General features: G+C 37.6%; 2 protein-coding genes and 1 pseudogene across 2 annotated transcripts; 2 read left to right on the top strand and 1 right to left on the bottom strand.

Annotated features, from left to right (window-relative positions):
- Positions 1-982: 982 nt before the first annotated feature.
- LOC145779218 (SWI/SNF-related matrix-associated actin-dependent regulator of chromatin subfamily D member 1 pseudogene) lies at positions 983-4,230 on the top strand (annotated as a pseudogene).
- A 3-nt stretch (positions 4,231-4,233) lies between these two features.
- On the top strand, positions 4,234-12,850 carry LOC145779217 (chitobiosyldiphosphodolichol beta-mannosyltransferase-like). The gene is made up of 12 exons (XM_082590754.1): positions 4,234-4,488; positions 4,842-4,919; positions 5,271-5,377; positions 5,840-5,988; positions 6,840-6,929; positions 9,620-9,686; positions 9,834-9,981; positions 10,248-10,286; positions 10,545-10,604; positions 10,702-10,812; positions 12,288-12,402; positions 12,513-12,850. Exons 1-12 carry the CDS (start codon positions 4,248-4,250, stop codon positions 12,712-12,714), a joined length of 1,407 nt encoding a protein of 468 aa, XP_082446880.1. The 5' UTR covers positions 4,234-4,247; the 3' UTR covers positions 12,715-12,850.
- Positions 12,851-12,893: 43 nt separating this feature from the next.
- Positions 12,894-20,066, bottom strand: LOC145779219 (WW domain-binding protein 2-like). Its single transcript, XM_082590755.1, has 6 exons — positions 19,934-20,066; positions 18,733-18,841; positions 15,958-16,096; positions 14,203-14,295; positions 13,633-13,827; positions 12,894-13,303 (listed from the first exon to the last, which is right to left on the bottom strand). Exons 1-6 carry the CDS (start codon positions 19,984-19,986, stop codon positions 13,203-13,205), a joined length of 690 nt encoding a protein of 229 aa, XP_082446881.1. The 5' UTR covers positions 19,987-20,066; the 3' UTR covers positions 12,894-13,202.
- Between the last annotated feature and the right edge of the window lie 974 nt (positions 20,067-21,040).

Below are 21,040 nucleotides of genomic sequence, written 5' to 3'. Positions count from 1 at the left end.
TTAAAAAACGATCAATGTAACGCAATAATCCTCATTGTTAAAATTAGAATACATATTCTGCCGAAAAGTTCAGACAACTTTATTTCAAGGTAACATTGCAAGGCATTGAAATGATGTAAAAATGGCTACTTTTGCCATCCGCTCGTTAACCACGCCACTCTAATGTGATGTTTAAAGCAATTGCCTATACTATTATTGTTTCAGCTCCGTATTTGTTCGCGTTAAACAAACAATTGTAACAATTCAAATTTAAAATATATTTTGCTGCATTAGCTCTATTTTTGTCAAGAATTTTGCGGCGGTCATTTATGACCGACCAATGAGTCGGCTTCGGCAGACATTCGAGGTCATTCCGAAGGTCATGACCGCCGGATATTTCAAGGCCTGGTATCCCCTAGTGGTTTGCAGTTAAGTAAAAAAAGTTTGCTTCCAGTGAGGTTGGTTAAAACACATCTAAGGGAACGTTCAAATATTACGTAACGCTTTTTTTCCGAATTTTTGACCCCCCCCTCCCCCATGTAACGCCAACGTAACGCTTTTTTCAATCCCCCCCTCCCCCATGTAACGTTTTTTCACTACAAACTCAGCACTAAAAACTACCATTCCGTACTCGAAAGCGTTACGTAACGTTTTGCTTAAACCCCCTCCCCCCGATGTGACGCTAACGTAACGCTTTGCATAAACCCCCCCCCCTCCCCCTCGAAGGCGTTACGTAATATTTGAACGTTCCCTAAACGTATGTCAGAAGGCAGGTGTTAGTATCATTCACAAAGGAACAGGGTCTGATGATGATTAGTGTCCATTATGATGTTTATTTATGGTTCCCACAATCAAAGATCATTAATAATATGACCAATTGGCCACATTGGGCTTTTCAGATGCCATCAAGCCTGCACATGATTGTTGCTAAACTTTAAATCTTCATAATTAATGCATCCCACACACTAACCTACATTTACATATTTTTTGTTACTTAGGCATTTATAGTGGCTTGCTTCATAAACAGTGGTTTAACATTCAACTGAAATTATGAATTCAAATCAAAGAACACACTATCAAGGACAGCAGCTACCATTTTATGGACATCAAGCAAGTCGATCTGGTGTTCCACCATCTAGAACAGATGTTATTGCATCTCGAAAGCGTGCTGCTCACTCAGGATCGCTTGCAGGACAAATGGCAAATGGAACTATTGATGCTAGAAATAAACAGATAATGCTCAAGAAAAAGAAGTTGTCAGACAAGGTGCTTCCACATTCTCTTCAAGATCTGGTTCCAGAGTCGCAGGCATATATGGACCTTCTTTCATTTGAAAGAAAATTAGATTCCACTATAACGAGGAAGCGGTTAGATATTCAGGAAGCGTTAAAACGGCCACTCAAAGTTAAATGCAAACTTCGAATTTTCATTTCAAATCAATGTTTTCCTGCCAAGTCAGATGCCGAAGTAAAGGATGACAATTCAAAAGCATCTTGGGAACTCAGAGTGGAAGGAAGACTGCTGGATGACCCTGTCCATTTCAATCGATCTGAGGGATTGAAACCAAAACGTAAATTTTCTTCCTTCTTTAAAAGTCTTGTCATTGAATTAGACAAAGACTTATATGGACCTGACAATCATTTGGTTGAGTGGCATCGTACACCCAGCACTCAAGAAACAGATGGCTTTCAAGTAAAACGTCATGGTGAGAAAAATGTCCGTTGTACCATGTTGTTTATGTTAAACCATTTGCCACCGCAATTTAAAGTGGATAGTCGCCTTGGAAAACTATTAGGCATTTACACTCTTTCAAGGCCTAAAATCATGGAATCTTTGTGGCAATACATAAAGTTATTCAATCTTCAAGACAGTCATGAAAGAGAGTTTATTAATTGTGATAGCTTTCTTGAACAAATATTTGGAAAGTCTCGAGTTAGATTTGCAGAAATTCCTCAATTATTACAACCTCTGCTTCACCCACCTGATCCAATCGTCATTCATCATGTGATCAGTGTGAACCCGGCTGATGCAAAGAAGCAATCGTTGTATGACATTGATGTTGAAATAGATGATAGCTTAAAAACCCAAATGAGCTCATTTCTATTGTCAACAACCAACCAACAAGAAATTTCAGAGTTGGATAAAAGGATCCATGATACGGTTGCCACAGTCAAGCAACACCGTATTCAAAGAGAGTTTTATATGGGCTTTTCTGAAAATCCCCAAGAGTTTGTCACAGACTGGACGTCATCACAGACTCGTGACCTGAAGACTATGACAGATGCTACAGGAAGCAAAACAGAGGAGAGAGATTCAGATTTCTATTATTCTCCCTGGTCGCAGGAAGCTGTAACAAGATACTTTTACTCAAAGGTTCAGCAACGTCGCCTTGAACTTGAACAAGCCTTGAAGAGTTCCAATATTTGAACTTTTTCTCACGGTCGTGTAGAATATTTTCAATTGCTGGTTTGCTTATAAGAAGTCTCTCTATTTAACCTTGCTATAAAAAGTCAGCAATTTGTCAGAGTGATTACAGAACTGCTTTTGCAAAGAGTTACTCATGTCCTCTGTTTTGGCGACGTTTATGTTACTCAACTATCTTTTTGCTGGTCCACTTTTTTGCAATAAACAAGTGTCATACCATTCATCAATTAAATGTGTAGTGTCACATAAGGCTACCTCATAATAGAAACTCAGTTTAGTTATGACTGAACTGTTTTTTCAATACTGCATCTTACCACATGTAGACATAGTCTTAGTAGTAATCAGATTTCTAATCTTTTTTTTTTAGTTTAAAAATGCATTTTTAAACTTTTTCAGTGTAAAATAAAAAAAACAGAATACTTTTCAGAGCACATATTTGCTTAAACTGTTTTCACGGTACGTACTCATTAGATGATTGCAATTTGCTAAATAATATTATTTGAGAATTTCATAATCATATCATCGCATTTTGTTTTGTTACTGTGCAGGATTCGTATAAAAATTACAGCTGTTTTGAGGTTTTGTAGCATGTGACTTGACAAAATATGTCAAACAATTTCTCTTTTCCACAAATCTGTGTTTAAGTTATGGTAAAGGTTTTATTTTGTACTAATGGCAATGATGCCAGTATGATTGTGTCTGCAAAAAACTTTGATAACCTTTTTTTAAAAGAGTATTTGGGTTATAATGTGGCTGCACTTGTAATCTGATCATCATTAATTGTGGTGTATCAAGTGTCTTGCCAATTGCCCTCATCCAACTGAGGTGAGATCAGAACGTTGTCAACAAGCGAGAATTTATTCCATGAGAGACTTGAAAAAGTGTAATATTTATAATGAAATGACACGAAAAGATGTAATTTTAAACGCATTTTTAAATTAAGTGTCCACTTACGATCTTTCACAACATTGCAGTTCTTCAAGGTTAAACAAAATTTGAACAAAAATGAAACAAGAACATTTAGAGACGGAATGGCCCGTTTCGGTGAGTCCGATTCGGTGAGTACGATCCCTTAACGGGGGATTTTTTCAATTTTTTTTTTTTAATTATCGGGTACCGTAGCCTAATTATCATTGCCGTTTTAGGGTTAGGGTTTAGGGCTTAAGGTTAGGGGTTAGAAGTTAGAAACTCACCGAATCGGACTCACCGAATCGGACTCACCGAATCAGACTCACCAAATCGGACTCTCCGAATAGTAGCAGACCCTTTAGAGAAACTGATAAGGTGGACAATTGGTGTTATATGAAGGAGAACCTAACCAATGTTTGTTTTGGGGGTTTGGTAAAGCAAATTAATGACTTCTAATTTGCAGATGCTGTACTTTGTATCAGAATTATTTCGCTTTTACGTTTATGATCGAATATAATCTTGCTGGTGTATGTCGCACCATGGGTCTCGCGTTGACGAAAAGTGCGTTGTTTTTGCTCAGTACGCATTGTTGTTAAAGTGCTAAAATGCAAATATTCTTATGTTGTGCTGTGGGTCTAGGAATTTTGAATTTGAACTGATGTGGCAGCAATAGAAGCAAAATTTAATCACTTGTAGTCTAGTACATTATTTGTTTCTGTGAGTGGCAATGTATTTATTTCCCAATATTGACATGATAAGCCGTTTGAAAAAACTAATGTGTTTTTGCAGTTGTATTGCCTGTTTGGTGGTGATTTTTTGTGTTGACATTTTCACCATGTTTGAAACTTCGAATATGTACAACTGTACAGCATTTGTGTTAACAACTTGGTTAAAACTTATGTATGTTTGACATGCAGATTTTCCTAAATTTTGAAATGAATGAAATCGTGCTACAGTTAATCAATTATTGGGTCTTGACACCCATATTCATTTGTTTTCGCCTGCTGGTAGTGTTCCTGGTGCTGACCTTTTTTCGACGAGTTTGGGTCAGAAAGCGTAAAATTGGCAAAGTTTGTGTAGTTGTTCTGGGAGATGTTGGGAGAAGCCCCCGTATGCAATATCATTCCCTATCTCTTGCAAGTAATGGATTTCTTGTGAGCCTCGTGGGTTATTCAGGTAAGTTGATGAGGTAATACACGACTGAAACAGTTGTGATCTGCACGTTTCATTATGTTAGATGTGTGATAAAATGCTATGTGAAACACCAATTTATGAGCTATTGAGCTTGGGTTTATAAAATCTCCAATCTTATAAACTACAACAAATCTGTAACTAAATTCTCCTAAAAGTTTGTTTTACTGCATGAGTTCATTGTACAACCTTATTGTAGCTTTTAATGCAGACTTTAGGAAATATTGATATGCTGATCGTTCAATAGACCTTCCTCCACTTTGTTTATTGCCAATGTGAAAAATATTTCTAAAATATGAGGTATTGCACACTCACTAACCTAACTATTCTCTTTGCAGGATCTGTGCCTCACCACAATATTCTCGATTCTGATAAGATTCATCTGCATTTTACAAAGGAAGCACATTCACTTCACTGTAAGGATGGCATTTGGTGAAACATGGAATGTTTCTCGAAGTGGAATCTTTCTTAAAATGGAATCTTATGGAATCTTTCTCGAAGCTGTGCTGTGTTCAACGATTTCTTAACATATCTTTCAATTCAAAATGAAATAAACACCCTTTCATAGATCGCAGGGTTTAAGCCGCAAAAAGAATAAATCGTTTTGATTATATAATACCTGAGTTAACACATGTTTTTATTTGGACACTTGAGAACACTGGCGACCAGAGATGGTGGTTACTACTTACAAGTGCAGGCAGCAGGCAACAATAACAACATAGATTATCTTGATATTGATCCAATGACACTACCCTGTTATTTTACAGGGGGTCCAAAAATACTTTCGTACATGCTAAAGGTTGTGTTGCAAACTTTGTATTTATTGTGGACTTTGCTTTTTAAAGTGAATGCCAGTCAATACATTTTGTTGCAGGTAAGAACTGACTTTGTAAAAATCATCATGTATATAATACATCACAGAAGTATATGTACCATTTTAAATTTTGTATTGAATTTTTAATTCATGCTTAGGGTACACGTTTGCCTGTTACTTCGGGAGTAGAGTTTTTAATCATATATATATTATACTGTACTTTAATACTTTTAGTTCTATATATATAATATGTCTTTAATTATTTTAATGATCAATACTTTAATGACTTAATCATTAACAGCAATTTGTGGAGTGTGCCAAGATTTTGAATTTAGAAACGTTTGGTATTAATCATCTCAAATAAATATTGCATCAAGTTTTGTTTTTGCCAAAAGGTTTTGCGTTATTAATGTTTAAATAAATAGTTATATACCGTACTGTACAATGTTAATATAGTTCTATAAACCTTTTTCAGAGGGTATAATGAGTTTATCATGTCTTCCTAATTTGACGATATTTTAGAATCCTCCCTGTATTCCAAGTATGGCTGTTTGTTGGATGATGGCGAATTGGAATGGCAGTAAACTGATTGTGGATTGGCATAACTATGGTTTTTCCATACTTGCTTTGTCATTGGGAAAGGTGCATCCACTTGTTAAAATTGCTCGATGGTTGGTTATTATTTATAATTTTGTGAAGTTTGGTAGATAGTCGCTGTATCATTAATGCTTGTCTGCACTCATGTATCAGTTAGCACAATTATGACAACGCTCAATGCTCATTAGCAATGTCTCGCCAGACGTTTCTGACAATGTCTATCAACCTTGAATTGTCGCAATTCATCACTTACAATCACATAGTTACAAATGGTAGACATCTACTCGATTGTGGATAAAATTATTGGCGTCGGCCATTGCAAGGTGTAAACGAACAACTTGTCAAGATACCTGCCGAAATCCCACGTGTTTCCTTGTCAAAGATACCTGCCGAAACCCCACGCTCTTTTTCAATTTAGTTGAATTAGAAGTACCTGGTCTTGTTCTGATTGGGTCTGCTACTATTCGGTGAGTCTGATTCGGTGAGTTTCTAACCTCTAACTCCTAACCCCTAACCCTAAAACGGCAATGATAATTAGGCTACGGTACCCGATAATTTAAAAAAGGAATTAAAAAAATCCCCCGTTAAGAGATCGGACTCACCGAAACGGGCCATTCCGTTCTGATTGAACAATTGTTTTGCTCACCTATTTCTCCAAGTTTGGTTTAAATAATTGTATCATATATATTTTTCGGTTCAGTGGGCCATAGCCCCAGAGGGCTGTAGGCATGTCTCTTCAGAACAAGTTTCCTCGCTCGGTGGAGTCCACATTCGAAAACAATTTACTATGTTCTTCTTTTTCCACAAATCTCTTTTTGATGGTAGCCAAAATCAAGCTATCTTCCCTTCCTAAATTGGCCATGTTTGCGCTACTTTTTCTTTGTGCTTTTTTGCGAGTATTATAACAGATTTATGTTTTCTGAAGGTATGAGGAATTCTTTGGTCAGTTATCATTTGGCCATTTCTGTGTCACAAAAGCATTGGAAAACGATTTGATGGAAAAATGGAATATAAGGTTAGTTTAATATTGGTTTAATGTTGGTTACGAAAAAAGGTGGTTAGTTAAATATTGGTTTAATGTTGGTTACGAAAAAAGGTGGGATGGCGCAGCGAGTAAGGCGACGCTTTTCAATCATGCAATCCTAGTTTGACTCCCGGCTAATGCTGGTTGTTGAAAAATACGGCTCACCTCTACCCAGGGTGTAATAAATTGGGTGGGCGTAGTTGCTGAAGTAAAGGCGGTTGAGAAAAAGGAACAGGCCATCCTACTCTCGTTAGTGCCGAAGGTTAAGTACAGGGCTGCGATTTTTGCCTTTTTCGGTGACGAGGTCACTCGACACGCGCCATCACTATTCGACAAACGCCGTGCCTTACGGAAAATAATAAAAAGGAAAAAACTGAGAGAGGACTAAACGTCGTCAGCACTCAGCAGGGCTATGATTTTTGCCTTTTTCGGCGACGACGTCGCTCGACACGCGCCGTCACTATTCGACAAACACCGTGCCTTACGGAAAAAAAAATGAGAGAGGACTGAACGTCGTCAGGTCGAGGAACAATCGGGGGGGGGGGGGCATCACGTGATGCAATCATAAGAGTGCCGACTGACATAAATTTTCTTGCGCCAGGTAATTCAAGGCAAAGCCTAAAAGCGACGCTTCATGCGAAAAACTCCCAAGGCGTCCGCGCCGCCATTTTGAACACTGCGGGAGAATGCTTTGATCGAAGTTCTAACGCCTGGCATCAAACATTTCGCCACACACGTTTCATGCTATTCGACACAACGTTTCGTGCACACACAACGTTTCGTGCTATTCGACACAAAAGAAACCTTTTATAGATGGCTACTTTTAGATATAACTTAGGCTACTTTTAGTTGTGAACGTCCATGCCAGTTTGTATTTCGTCGTATAAGCCAATTAACAATATTGCTCTGTTAAAATGAATCTGTTGGATAGGCCTACTTGTTACGAAAGTTTTTCACATCTAGAAAACAGCCTAATTTCCAACCAGATGTTCAGAAATACAGATGAAAAAGCCGCTATTTTTATGGAAAGAAGTTCTCTACCAGAACAATTTGAACACTACTGGAAAATGCTTCGATCGAATTTCTAACGCCTGGCATCAAACATTTCGCCACATACGTTCTGTGCTTTTCGACTCAACGGGTTTCTTTTATAGATAAAATAACCAACGTAGGCAACTTTTAGTTGTGAACGTCTATGCCAGTTTGCATTTCGCCGTGTGAGCCAATTAACAAAATTGGCTCTGTGAGAGACTACTTATTGCAACAGTAGCACGTCGGCACGCTCTTCAACACCTACCAGTGATGAGCTCTCTGGTTTTCGCCATCTTCTAGAGTCCGCGGGTGCAGATTTTAACCAGGAACGCCTCATTTCGCTTTACCGCACGCTTCATCAGCGCCTAGTATCGGAAGAGCCGTTTCCTTCGATTGAAAGTTTGTGGTACAACGTCTTCACAAAGAAAATTTTTACCAGGATTTAAGTGAGCTCATGCACTTCTGCTTGAAGTACCTGTTGTGCTGTTGTAACGAATGTATCGTCGAGTCTTTCTGCTCCAGCTACGCACTGCACGACTCGCGATTAAGGCCGCTGTCTGACAAAGCTTACCAAAATCGTTGGCATGTGCGGCCCACCAAATTCACTGGCGAAACCATTGTTGCGAAAAGCACTTGACTGCCTGTTTGGATACGATTGGCATTTAACGCAAATCTTCGGTCTAAAGTCATGCAGAGGCAGCAAAATTAAGCTCTAGTGGCAAGCATGCCCTGGCATTAATGCTTGTCTTGTTACTAATGTTCGTTCCTTTCACTGTTATTAATTAATTCGTTCTTGTGTGCATTTAATTTCGTGATTCGTACGTGATTGCATTTAGTTTGTTGCATTGTTGTACGAAGAGGCTTGTCCGCCCTCTCGGCACACCTTAAATGCTGTACTAACATTACGGCGTTGTTTCTTATTATCGTAGTATTGTTCTGTTATCTTTTATCTGTAGTTCATTTTTCGCTTTATCTTCACTGTGTTTCTTGGTAACTTGCATATTTTGCTCCTAAGTGTGCTTGCGTGCGGGACTGGGTACGTACATAACTATTTACGTACTAAGCGAGACTGCGAGACTAAAAAGATGCCAAGGAAAAATCTCTATCACGCAGTAGGTTACGCTAGGGGTATAGCCTAAGGGCTTTTTTCTTTAGCAATCCTCAGTTTCGCGTTTAAAACAGTTCTCTTTCCGGAGCAAAACAAATAATATACACGTCCGGTAGGCAAACAACTTAGCGCTTGATACTCCTTTGCAATCACTCAATCAGCATGTGATTAAAAACTTACGTGACTCTGACGTACATCCACACAACTTGTGCGATAATTTGTGGCCAAACGCTTATCTGACTCTTAATTGTGACGTCATCTTACTATTCGACAAACAAACGCAGAATTTTTGGTCGTTCGACAAGAAAGAAAAAATCGCAGCCCTGGTTAAGTATTATGAGAACCTTATCCATCGATGCTTCGATTCAAGTGTGGGACTCACCTTTACCTTACCGAAAAAAAGTGCGCATTGCTGTACTGTTTTGAGTTTTAGTGATGGATAAGATCCTATTTTAGCAATTGTGTTGGTACGTGTAAGTGGTGCATTGGTGGTAAGATTTTGTGACGGTGCAAGAATAATAAATAGTGTTGTTTCGTTTAGTGCCGAAGTTCTGCACGACAAGCCAGCAAAGATTTTTAAACCTTTGGATGACAAAGAAAAACATAATGTAAGTGAAATATGTGCTATTGAATTGGTGTAGTGGTTTTCATGCGACAATACTGCTGTCTTCATCACCAAAATCTGAAATGAAGTATGAGGATATGTATTTGCATTATGCTTTAGATGAAATCACTGCACAGCACCTTGTTTTCAGCTGTACTTAAAGCTTTCTTCCCAATATCCCGAATTCAAATGCAGTAATTTATCGCCAAATGCGACCAGATTTACAAAAAATTCGGATGGGAAAGTCACACTGGTTGAAAAGCGGCCAGCCTTGGTTGTCAGTAGCACAAGTTGGACAGGCGAGTATAAAAACATAGCGCAAGTTAGATACAACATTTTAAAGCTCATGCAACGACTTATTTCACTACATTGTTTCACACTATTACCATTTACAAGTTTTATATTCCTTCAATTAATTAACGTATAAGTAAATCCCATGACCTGATTGTATTTTATCGGTTCAATCAGGAAATATGTGAGTTAATTATTATAATTAGTAATTTACTGATTGTACGGTTCGCCGTTGTAGGCTATTAGAGATTTACAGTAATTCATACTTTTTCAGAGGACGAAGACTTTTCTATCTTGTTGGAAGCCTTACAGGGTTTGTACATTATATTACTGTACAGTACAGTGTACAGCAAGTACACTGTACAAACCTGCATTCAATTGTGGGTGTGTTGGTAGAAAAAAAAGTTAACTACTTGCTGCTGATTGCGAAAAATTATAATCAGTGAAAAGATGTAATTAAGAGGAGATAATGAAAAAGTGATTCTAAGCTGCATAACTTTCAGTTGTTCAAAATATAATATCTACTTGTTCAATTTTTACCATTTTTTGCACATGTTCCCGTTATATGCAGACTACGACGGCATGGTGTCCAATGAGTCAACGCTCCCAGACATATTGTGTGCCATTACAGGTTGGTTGGTGTAAATATAAACACTTGTACTGCGTATCTTGTTTATGCACGTACTGTTATATCTTTGCAACAATTATTTGGATTGTGTGTTAAACAGGTAAAGGCCCACAAAAGTCGTACTATCAAAGTATTATTTCCGCAAGGGAATGGAAGCATGTCAGCATTGTCACTCCTTGGTTGGAGGCTGAAGACTATCCCAAACTTTTAGGTAATCTACCGTCGTTAAATATTGCTGTAAATAAATTTAGCTACACCAGATGTTATGTATCCAGGGCCATGTTAACCGCCCCGGCCGCGATTTTTTTTCCCACAAACTTTCTGTCTCATTTGCATATTTCTGTAAGTACAGTAGAACTCGGTTAATCCGGATTCGATTTGACCGGCGATTCCATCCGGATTAGGCAAAGATCCGGATTAACCGATGACGGTTCTATCAAACCTGACTCATTTGTACTTCCAGTTTCATCCGGATTAGGCGAAGATCCGGATTAACCGAGTTCTACTTTTATAGCCATTACTGGTTACCGCGCGTAACTGTTTTTACCGATTTTCGCCGTCCAGCAGGTGCAAATGTGAACATTGAACTTGAAAAAACACGTAGCCTGGAGACACACCTAGTCTAGTCAAGTTTAAAAAAGAAATTGATTCTGGTCACTCCAAAAGTAAGATTTTCCGAGTTGATTAAGAATTAACCTTAACCCATTAGCCCTAACCTTACTTTTTTTGAAAAGCTTTTGTGCACCGCAAAAATTAATGTAGGTCTAAAGAAAAAAAAATTGACTTCGATGGGCATCGAACCGATGTCCTCACGGTACCACTGAACCAAACGCGCCAACGAAAAATGTTTGCATTCACACGGTATAAATACAAACTCTATGCGAAGTAGCAAAAAGTTCGTGGGAAAAAAATTTCGCGCATAATTATATAATTGAAGTGATAAATTCCAATGTTAATCGAGATGGGTTATGAAGTAAAACTAGCTAGCCTACTGAAAAGTTACACAACACTAGGCTATACAAACTTTTAAAAAGTAAATGATTGAAATCCTTCTGTGGTCGTAAATGCAATTTTTTGGAATGGTAGGCTAACTTAAATTTTAAACCAAAACTTCTTCCCCAATCCAATTTGTATTTGATTGCATGCAACGTGTGCGTCTTGATAAAAAAATTATTGAGTCCTAAAAATCAAAATGCATAAAAAGTGATCAGACCAAGATTATGTTTATCAAATTTTTCTGGGGGCAAGTAACCCACACCCCAATTCCGTTTTACTTTTTCGGACATTAAGATTTGCATTGTTCATTTATGTTTATAAATTTTACTTTGAACTCTGGTCCTTCCCAACTTTGTTCTAGATATGCTACCGCATTGTCGGCATGGCTTATTCACTATTTTTTTCAGTAAAATCTTTAAAGTTTACTTTTTGCTAAAATGATGAATGTAAATTGTTTTCCCATATTGAAAGAGTTTGCGCCCCTAAACGCTTTCTGGTGCTATTTTTAAGAGCGATCACTAAACATAGGGGTCCACTAGTGGATTTCGGGGGCGATGGTGCTCACACGGCCCTGTATGAAATCCCTCAATCTGAAACTTGAAGCATAGTACTGCAATTCCACCGCCGTTTGTTCCGACGTGCATATTTTCAGAAAACATGAGATTTTACAGGAATGCTTCTTTTTTGCAGCTTGTGCAGATCTTGGTGTTAGCCTGCATACGTCATCAAGTGGCTTAGATCTGCCAATGAAGATTGTGGATATGTTTGGATGCGGTCTCCCCGTTGCTGCTGTTAATTTTAAATGGCAAGTAGAATGACAAAATTAGCTACATATCTTAATGTATGTTGGTTACATATCCATGAAAATGTTAAGCGTTATAAAAAATAATGAAGTTTACCGTACTGTTGTTTCAGTTTGAATGAGCTTGTTCGGCATGAAGATAACGGAATGGTCTTCAGTGACTCGAAGGAGCTCGCCCAACAGTTTGTCACGTTGTTTCAAGAATTTCCAAACGTAACTTTGCTAAATCGGCTAAGAACTAATGTACGAAAGTTTAGAAGTGTATCGTGGGATGATTCATGGAATAAAATTGCTCTTCCACTTTTTCAAATGTAACGCAGTGGGCTATTCCTGTTTAATTTTGTTCCATTGAGACTGTTATTAATCTATTCTACAAGCTCCTGTAGTCCGTGAAGATTTTCTTTCATACTTCTTCAATAAAGTATGGTACGGTACCGTACTGTATATCGAATTCTGAGTGTTGTCTGCTTTGTATGGGATACAATAACACAAAGTGAAGCAAAAGATTTTCAATGCAATAAAAAAAACTAGCCAACATTTTTCGATAATGTGAAAGAAAAGCAAATTCTGTTAGTTAGTAACAGGCGTGCGCAGAAGGAACCACTGCACAGAAGAATCAAAATACTGCTATCGTGGGACGTTCAGAAGTATTCAGTACGGCACTCCTTTATTAGAACAACCACATTGCACAATTACGTTTAACTTTATACACAACATAGTGTAGAAAAATATCAAGAGTCACCAGCATGAAAAGGATAGCGAATGAAATTACAGCTTATGTACAAACGACACACAATACAGTTTCAGAGATTCTTCTTGTTTATGTCATCGTATCTTGGAGGTGGTTGTTCAGCACTGTACTGTGGCGGAAGGCTGGTCTGAGCTGCTTCAGCAGCTTTCGGATCTACAAAAAGAACGCCACAAATCGTAAAGTCGTTCCAAAACTTTGTCTTCCCAGACCTGTCATTTGTTGAATCGCAGTAGTATCCCAATGCTATGCTATTTTTCCGTCGGAACAAAATTCGATCATGTAAGTATTGATGACATTGTGATTATATAAGGTGGCTGTTCAAATATCATCTGGCACCCTCGTGGAAGGTTTATCAGAACTATCGTAAGTCGGCAAAAACCTCAAGTAGGGGGACATATCATATTAACAGACGATAGGCTTGATAACGCCGTCAACATTCAATTACTCAGTAGTTCAAAGTCACAATATGATTGAAGTAGTACCTGTGAAACCTGGACCGTTGTTGTACATGGGTTGCTGTGGATAAGCAGGTGGGTTTGTAGGTCCTGGGTAAACAGGCGGTGCAGACGCAGCAGGAAAACAGTAAGCGTTGGAAGAGCCGGGCATGGCATAACCTTGCACATGATCGGTTGGATAAACAATCACTGTCGCCGTTTGTTGATACATCATTTGAGGAGCTGTGAATATTTTTATTTAATTTATCCAAACCTCGAAATACGCGGAACAAGAGAAGTTAAATCGTCTAGATTCTTAGAATATGAATATATAAACAGCAATAGAATGATAGTACCTTTCCTAGCAAATCAAAGAATGCTTGATTGCACAATGCAGCTTACTTTCTCTTCCACCGTGTTGTAGAGTTTAAAATTATCAGCATTACAAACCTCACAGCGAATCAACTGGCTAAATTCAGTACGGTACATCAGAAAAAACCACGGCACCGTACGCGGAAAAGCCTGAGGTAGTAGCGTCATGGAAAAGAGTGACTGGGTAAACAACTCTTCGTTGTCATGTTTTGCTTAGTGATGGAATTTAACGGTGTTCCCACTTACGTTTGGTTGCCAAGTCGACTAGTTTTTGACCAATCTCAATTGCGCCGCCGCTACTGAAGGTCATTTCAAATGAAGCGGAGCCTTCCCAACCACCTGGCAGATGACGAAATCATTAAATCTATGCTCGTCAATAAGGACTACCGAGTACCGGTACCATTTTTACAAGAATCATTAGACAATCATCTACGAAAAGTAGAGAGTAGGCTACCACACTAAATTGACAAATTCAAGTCCTTTCATATTGTTGGGCGATATTGAAAAAAACGATACGATATTTGAAAAAATACTCGATATTTCGATACTTTTTGATATTTTTGTACTAATTAAGAAGAGTTTCTCAGTCTTCGAAATTAGTGTCGGCAATTGCCGACGCAGATGCATGAATGGCGCATTAGCGTCGGCAATAAAAATGCCGAAGCCACACGAGCGCTTGTAAGGTTAGGGTTAGACATTTCTCCCAGTCGGTATGCCACAGCCATAGATTTGCTCCTTAGTCAACAACCTGATGGAGCTCAGCGAAAGAGGCGTGTGGATGGGTATCAAAGCGGCAAAACGTGGACGCTTCATTGCGAACGGCGAAGACAGTGTAGATTTACAGCCAAGCGATGAGCCTCTTGATGTGTCCGATTCCAGTGATGACACGACAACCTCATCCTCCGATACAGCATCTGATGATTCCGATTCTGACATCTATTTCTTCATCAAACAGACTTTGTGTTGCTCGCAGTATCCCAACTGTGCCGAAATTATGTTAGTGCATACCTAAATCGAGGCAATCTTCTCGCAGGGAGCGATTAATTTATTACCGGTATTTGGTTGAGCAATTTACGTTATTTTATGATAATTCAACGTCGCTAGATGTCGAATTAATGTAAAACAAACGTAAATTTCTTATTGGGCATTGTTATTACGCAATATAACCACTATAACCAGCCGGGAAAATTAAATCGATTTGTGCTGACTCGAACGTTGAATCAACCTAAAATTAACTTACTTTTCCTCCACGTGAGTTATTCAACGTGAATTACCGTAACAGCGTGCGTATTACGTTGTTCGCTTTATCGCTACTTTTGGTATTATTTCATCACAACAAATCAAACAGTGCGGTCGGGATAGACTACTCTAGCATATTTTTCGCTTCTCGTTTTCCATGTTTGGTACAATTTTCGTAATAAACGTTCACAGCAATTGCCGAGGCAATTTCTACTTTTGCCGTTTGGCTTCGGCAACGTTTTTGTAGGGGTTTGTAGTTACGAGTTATCGAACGATATTGAAATAACTATCGATATTGAAAAGATATCGTATCGAAAATTCGATATATCGCCCAACACTATTCTTTCATATCAAAATTAATAGACTTGAATTTGCCAGTTTAGTGTGGCATTTTCTTTTTTTTATTGTTTAATCACACTACGCATCTTTTTGGATCATTGGTGAAGTCAAAAGATTTTAATAAACATTTTAGAGACAAAGTTTTATTTTGGTGACATTTCGACGTCCTGACTATTTACGAACAGATATTTCAGAGAAGCAATAGCGCAAATTTTGCGCCAGCATTTAAATATTAGACAGTTTGTTAGCACAAAAACACTTGTTTTTTTATTTATTTTTTTTTTTTAAATTGGTCACATCCCCATGCAAGATTTATTTTAATATCCAATTCCACAAGTATTGCGGTCATGTGCAACTGTATTTTAAAGAGCAGGTGATTCTGCAGTTCATACGGCCATGTTATTCTTTAGTTTTATATCTCACCATTGGCTTCAGCTATTAGTTTTCCTTGAAGATAGTTAGCACCAAACATTGGTTGCTTGATCTCAAAGTCTTTGATTTGAGGGAATGGCATGCTTAGCTCATGCAGCATGTCATTCTTGTCTCCATTGACGAAAATCAACTAAATATGATACGCAATTATACCATTAAAATGATTAAATATCTCATTAGCCTTTCAATGTAGCTAGAAGAAACAATTACACACTGCTAAATGGTAAAAAATTACCGTCCACGCCCAGCATCTGATGCTCAAAGCAGAGCTTTGGAGCCGGAACCCCAGAGTTTTGCATTTAAAAAAAAAAGTCGGAACCGTCATGTAAAATTCAGGGAGCAAGTCTTTTAGGCGCTGACAGTTAGGCGTTGGTCTAATAGGCGCGCACACTGTGGCGTCTGGATATTTAAGTGCGGAGCGCTGTGGCGCCCGGTCATTTAGGTGCTATTCCTAGTAAAGTCTGTAGATTGTATTAGCTTGGCAGCTTGCCAGAAAATTATATCATGGCTTCAGTGAGTGAAGCTGCTAAAACCGGCAATGCTTTTCACACAAAATGTTACATTGAACAGAAAAATACATTGTTGTTTTATTGATTTATTATTGTTTTATTTGTTGTTAGTCCAGGTTTGCTTTGGTGAAAGCTTTATCAATAAATTATTATTGAAGCTTCCGAACATTATTGAGTTCATTTTTAGTTAACTCTTTCGCGACCACGGACGTATACACACGTCTTGGGATTTTTGCCATGATGACCAAGGAAGTATCCCTACGTCCAAGGTTAAAAGGTAGCCTATTTCAAGCAAAAAAATAATGTAAATGATGGCAGATCCATAGTCTTTGCCTGTCCTTTTTTGGCTAATTAAAAAAAAATATTTTGGCGGTGCAGTTATCAGATGAGGACTTCTTAAAGATGAGGACACAGTGGATTTTTTTTCTTTCACTCATTGGAATTGGCAGTCAAAACTGGCTAGGCAACCCCTTACTTTGGAATTTCTCGATCAAAAAGACTGTAGGCTAAATTACGTAAACTTTTTGCTTAAAATTTTCCAAATTTCTCCATAATCATTCTGCTGTACTTCCTAAAGCATTGCGCGCAGAAACGAAGTAATTTTTTTCTCATGTGCAGAATTGTTTTGGCATTCGATTAAACTACATATATTTTCATATTATTGTATCATGCTTGGGCAGTAAAAATTATAATGAAGTACACTTTTCTGCCAATTTTTAATTTTTTAAAAAATTAGAAAAAATACCTTTTGGAAAATTGCTAGTTGTACATAGAATGTTTTAAATTTTATTGCAAAGCTTTGCATCTTCGGATAGCTGAAGATGTATGCTTTCATTTGATGTCAAGATTGTGCGTCTACGTCGATCACATGACATGTTTTTACCGCGTAAATACAACAGATTTGTGTGAAAAATGTCTGGTAATTTAGATTAAATATAAATTACTTCTGTTCGGGATGGATTGGCCATGTGACGAGAACGCGTAAGACGCTCTACTAGTGTTCACACGAATACATTTCTACAGGGCATATAGGCTACACCTTGGCTACAAGTTGCAAGCATAATGGTGAGACTTCGCTCGTTATTAAACCTAGTCCGGGTTTTGACGGAAAACTAAGTTACTCTTCACTCAAGCCTACCGCCCGCTTGAGTACAGCCTACAGTACATTTTTTACTGATGTTTAGTTATTATTTGACCTAACTAAAAGTGAACTCAATCTCATACATTTTCGAAAACTTGAATAATTTCTTGATAAAGCTTTCGCCGGCGCAAACCTGGACTAACAACAAATAAATGCTGAACACGCGCATTAAAAAAAACAACATATTTTTCTGTTCAATATATATAACATTTTATGTGAAAATCATTGCCGGTTTAAGCAGCTTCACTCACGGAAGCCATAACATATTTTTCTGTTCAATATAACATTTTGTGTGAAAAGCATTTCCGGTTCAAGCAGCTTCACCCATATATTTTTCTGTGTAATATAACATTTTGTGTGAAAAGGCATTGCCAGTTTAGGCAACTTCACTCACTGAAGCCATCTACAGAGTTTACTAGGAATAGCACCTAAATGAACGGGCGCCACAGTGCTCCGCACCTAAATATCCAGACGCCACAGTGTGCGCGCCTATTAGACCAGCGCCTAAAAGACGTGGACCCAAAATTCAGCCGTAGCCAGTTGTTTGGTAGGCAGCTCCAATTAATTTCATGAGATGCTATTGGCTAATTTAACAGCAACCTATCACAAAATTGATTACAAAGTTGATTACAACCTATCACAAAGTCAATATTATTTGAAAAAATGCGTTAATGTTGCTGGAACAGTTTTATTTTTATGCCAGCTCCAAAACCCTAGCTCAAAGATAAAAGATTTTACAAATTTATTATTTGCAGACAAAGTTTCAAAGCTAGATAAAACATGAAACATATTTCTATTTTAAGTACATATCTGTCATTCATTAATTCTTTACATGATGATGATTTATTAATATGAAACAAAGTTGTCTTTTCATTTTAACACTAATTCGTTAAGAATATTTTGAACTAAACTAAAACGTTTAAAACAAATACATATATATACAGTAGAACTCGGTTAATCCGGATGCGATTTGACCGGCGATTCCATCCGGATTAGGCAAAGATCCGGATTAACCGATGACGGTTCTATCAAGACTTGTTTATTTGTACTTCCAGTTTTATCCGGTTTAGGCGAAGATCCGGATTAACCGAGTTCTACTGTATAACTGATATCTACCCTGAAGTTGGTGAGGTACACATGCCCATGCTTGGTTCCTTTCAAGTGCTCTGAAGAATGGGAAAACTTTTTGAAAGTTAAACCAACCCCTCCATTGTCTAATAGAACCCTGAAATATTTTATAATACAATCTGGTAAGCTATATATTAACTTTGAAATATTAAATTGAAAAAAATGCTTACATATTTCATCAACTAAGTGGTTTAGGATTGTGTCTGACAGGCACTTTGCAGGTTGTTGCTTCAAGCCTCCATTAAGACTATGCAACTACGATTTGCCAGAGGTGAGCATCTGTTACTTTAAAAACAGAGCAACGGAAGTATGACTGAAGGAAATGTAGCACCTATCTGCTACACTGGGGAAAAAGTAGTGTCGCTACTGAAGTTGCTACACTAACAAAAATGCAGTGCCGCTCCTGTTATTGCTATGACAATAGTAGCTACTGCGCACTGTGCAGTTATGGTTTTGCAAGACACTTAATTGTGGCTTTGGAGGAAAATATATTAGGAGCAGCTAGCTGTTTGCTGCATAGTCTATTGCTGTTTTTATGTGTAGGACGTGGGTGATGGTAAAAACTGAATACAATGGTAAAAACTGAATACGGTATCTTTTCCTTGACTTTAATAGCATAACCTATATACTTTTTACAAAAGTCATCATGCTGTATTAATCACTTTCAGAGTTGAACTGTTATAGATTACTCACAACATTCAGTTCAGTTTGTTTTTATTTCTGACCATCACATTGAAAAACAATAGCTTATATGCCAAACATAGCAAAGATCTAGAAAAGGGTAGAAGCGACAAAACGTAAACATTATGGTGCGCATGAGACCGAAACCAGATAATCCGTTTAAAATTTAGTATGGTTGCAACACAGGGATTGAAAACACCTAAGAATTGTATTGCTGTTCATTAAACTTTGTAGGGGATATACAACCTAGCTAACACAGTGGAAAGCAAAACTACAAAATCTTGTTGAAATTATTGTTGGTTCTCATATACCGGTACATATTCTTGTTGGCTGATCTACTTAGATGACATGTCAAAAAAACTATTTAACTGACAAAATAAATTAATAGGAACTAATTAAATAGGATATATAACTTATTATTAGTAAAGGCATTGCAGTTAAAACAAAATCATTGGCTATGCAACATATAATTTCTAAGAAAATTCTATCAAATGTAAGCCTACAGTACCTCTCTCCCTGATACAATGCTAATCCTGGACCAATATGTTTGTTCAAAGACATCTTAACCAAGTTTAAATGAAAAAATGTAGCAGTATAGTTTTCTGAATAGTTTGTCTTACACAATAAACCCGAAATTAATCTATCCTGTTTGAAACAGTATACTGTACTATCCATTATTATGAAAGGTACGTAGGTCTAAAGACAATGATTAAAACAACAAACAAGCTTGGTAAGGTACCTAAACCTGCCTTGCCAACGTGCAAGCATATACTAATGACTGGATGATGGTGTTAGTGTAATTACAAAATTTTCACTCAATGTTTCCTTTTCTGTTTGAAATGATATAAGAAATGACATATCCACAATGTAAAAAGATCACTAAATCTGACCAAATGGTCTTTTGCTGCTCCTGGCTAATCAGATTGAATTATTCAACACTGAGCGTACTTATTTGTTCCTCTATGTTTATGAATTATATGTATTGTGATGAAAGCTTATTGTGGACCGTACAATAATAGACTCTGATTGAAAAATCAAGTCATTTCTCTCTCTAAAATCAGACATCACAACAAAATTCAGTTCCCCTTGAAAAAGCTTTTCACTTATACTAGTGCTGCCAGATTGCATGGTAAAATAACCATAAAAGTATAAGCAATAAGCATGAATAACCATACAAATACATTGATCCAGGCGCGGATCTAGGAGTTTTTTCGGGGGGGGCCAGAAAATTTGAAAAGCAATTAAACAGAAAGAAAAAGATAAAGCAGATATGAACAATGATACTACGACAGTAGCGTAGCCAGGAATTTTGAAAGGGGGGGTTTTGACGGCCGGCGGGGGGTCTGGGGGGCAGCCCCCAGAAAATTTTGAAAAATTACTTTGAATTTGGTGCATTCTGAGAGCATTTTCAACAAAAATGTGGGTATAAATATTCTTATAAAATGGTGCTGTCTGGTGGCATAGCAAAAGGATAAGATCATGTTTTCTTCGGATTTTTCGGTAATAAACCTAAATCTCTATGTTTTCTTGTTGCTAATTCCTGGCTGAGATATTTGAATGTTTGGTATTGGCAAAACTCGCTCTTTTAATGCAGTTTCGTTTAAAATTAGGAAAA

The sequence above is a fragment of the Aplidium turbinatum genome, chromosome 11 (genome assembly GCF_918807975.1).
Source record: "Aplidium turbinatum chromosome 11, kaAplTurb1.1, whole genome shotgun sequence".
Classification (NCBI taxonomy): domain Eukaryota; kingdom Metazoa; phylum Chordata; class Ascidiacea; order Aplousobranchia; family Polyclinidae; genus Aplidium; species Aplidium turbinatum.
Note: the sequence above shows the minus strand (reverse complement) of the source record. Positions and strands in the feature narration are given on the sequence as shown.

Coding starts and splice junctions, on each gene's coding strand:
- LOC145779217 (XM_082590754.1), top strand. CDS start 4,248: ATGAATGAAATCGTGCTACAGTTAATCAATTATTGGGTCTTGACACCC. Junction 10,287..10,544: donor CTTGTTGGAAGCCTTACAGG/GTTTGTACATTA, acceptor CGTTATATGCAG/ACTACGACGGCATGGTGTCC. Junction 12,403..12,512: donor GCTGCTGTTAATTTTAAATG/GCAAGTAGAATG, acceptor CTGTTGTTTCAG/TTTGAATGAGCTTGTTCGGC.
- LOC145779219 (XM_082590755.1), bottom strand. CDS start 19,986: ATGTCTTTGAACAAACATATTGGTCCAGGATTAGCATTGTATCAGGGA. Junction 16,097..18,732: donor TGTACCTCACCAACTTCAGG/GTAGATATCAGT, acceptor TATCATATTTAG/TTGATTTTCGTCAATGGAGA. Junction 13,828..14,202: donor AGTCGACTTGGCAACCAAAC/GTAAGTGGGAAC, acceptor AAATATTCACAG/CTCCTCAAATGATGTATCAA.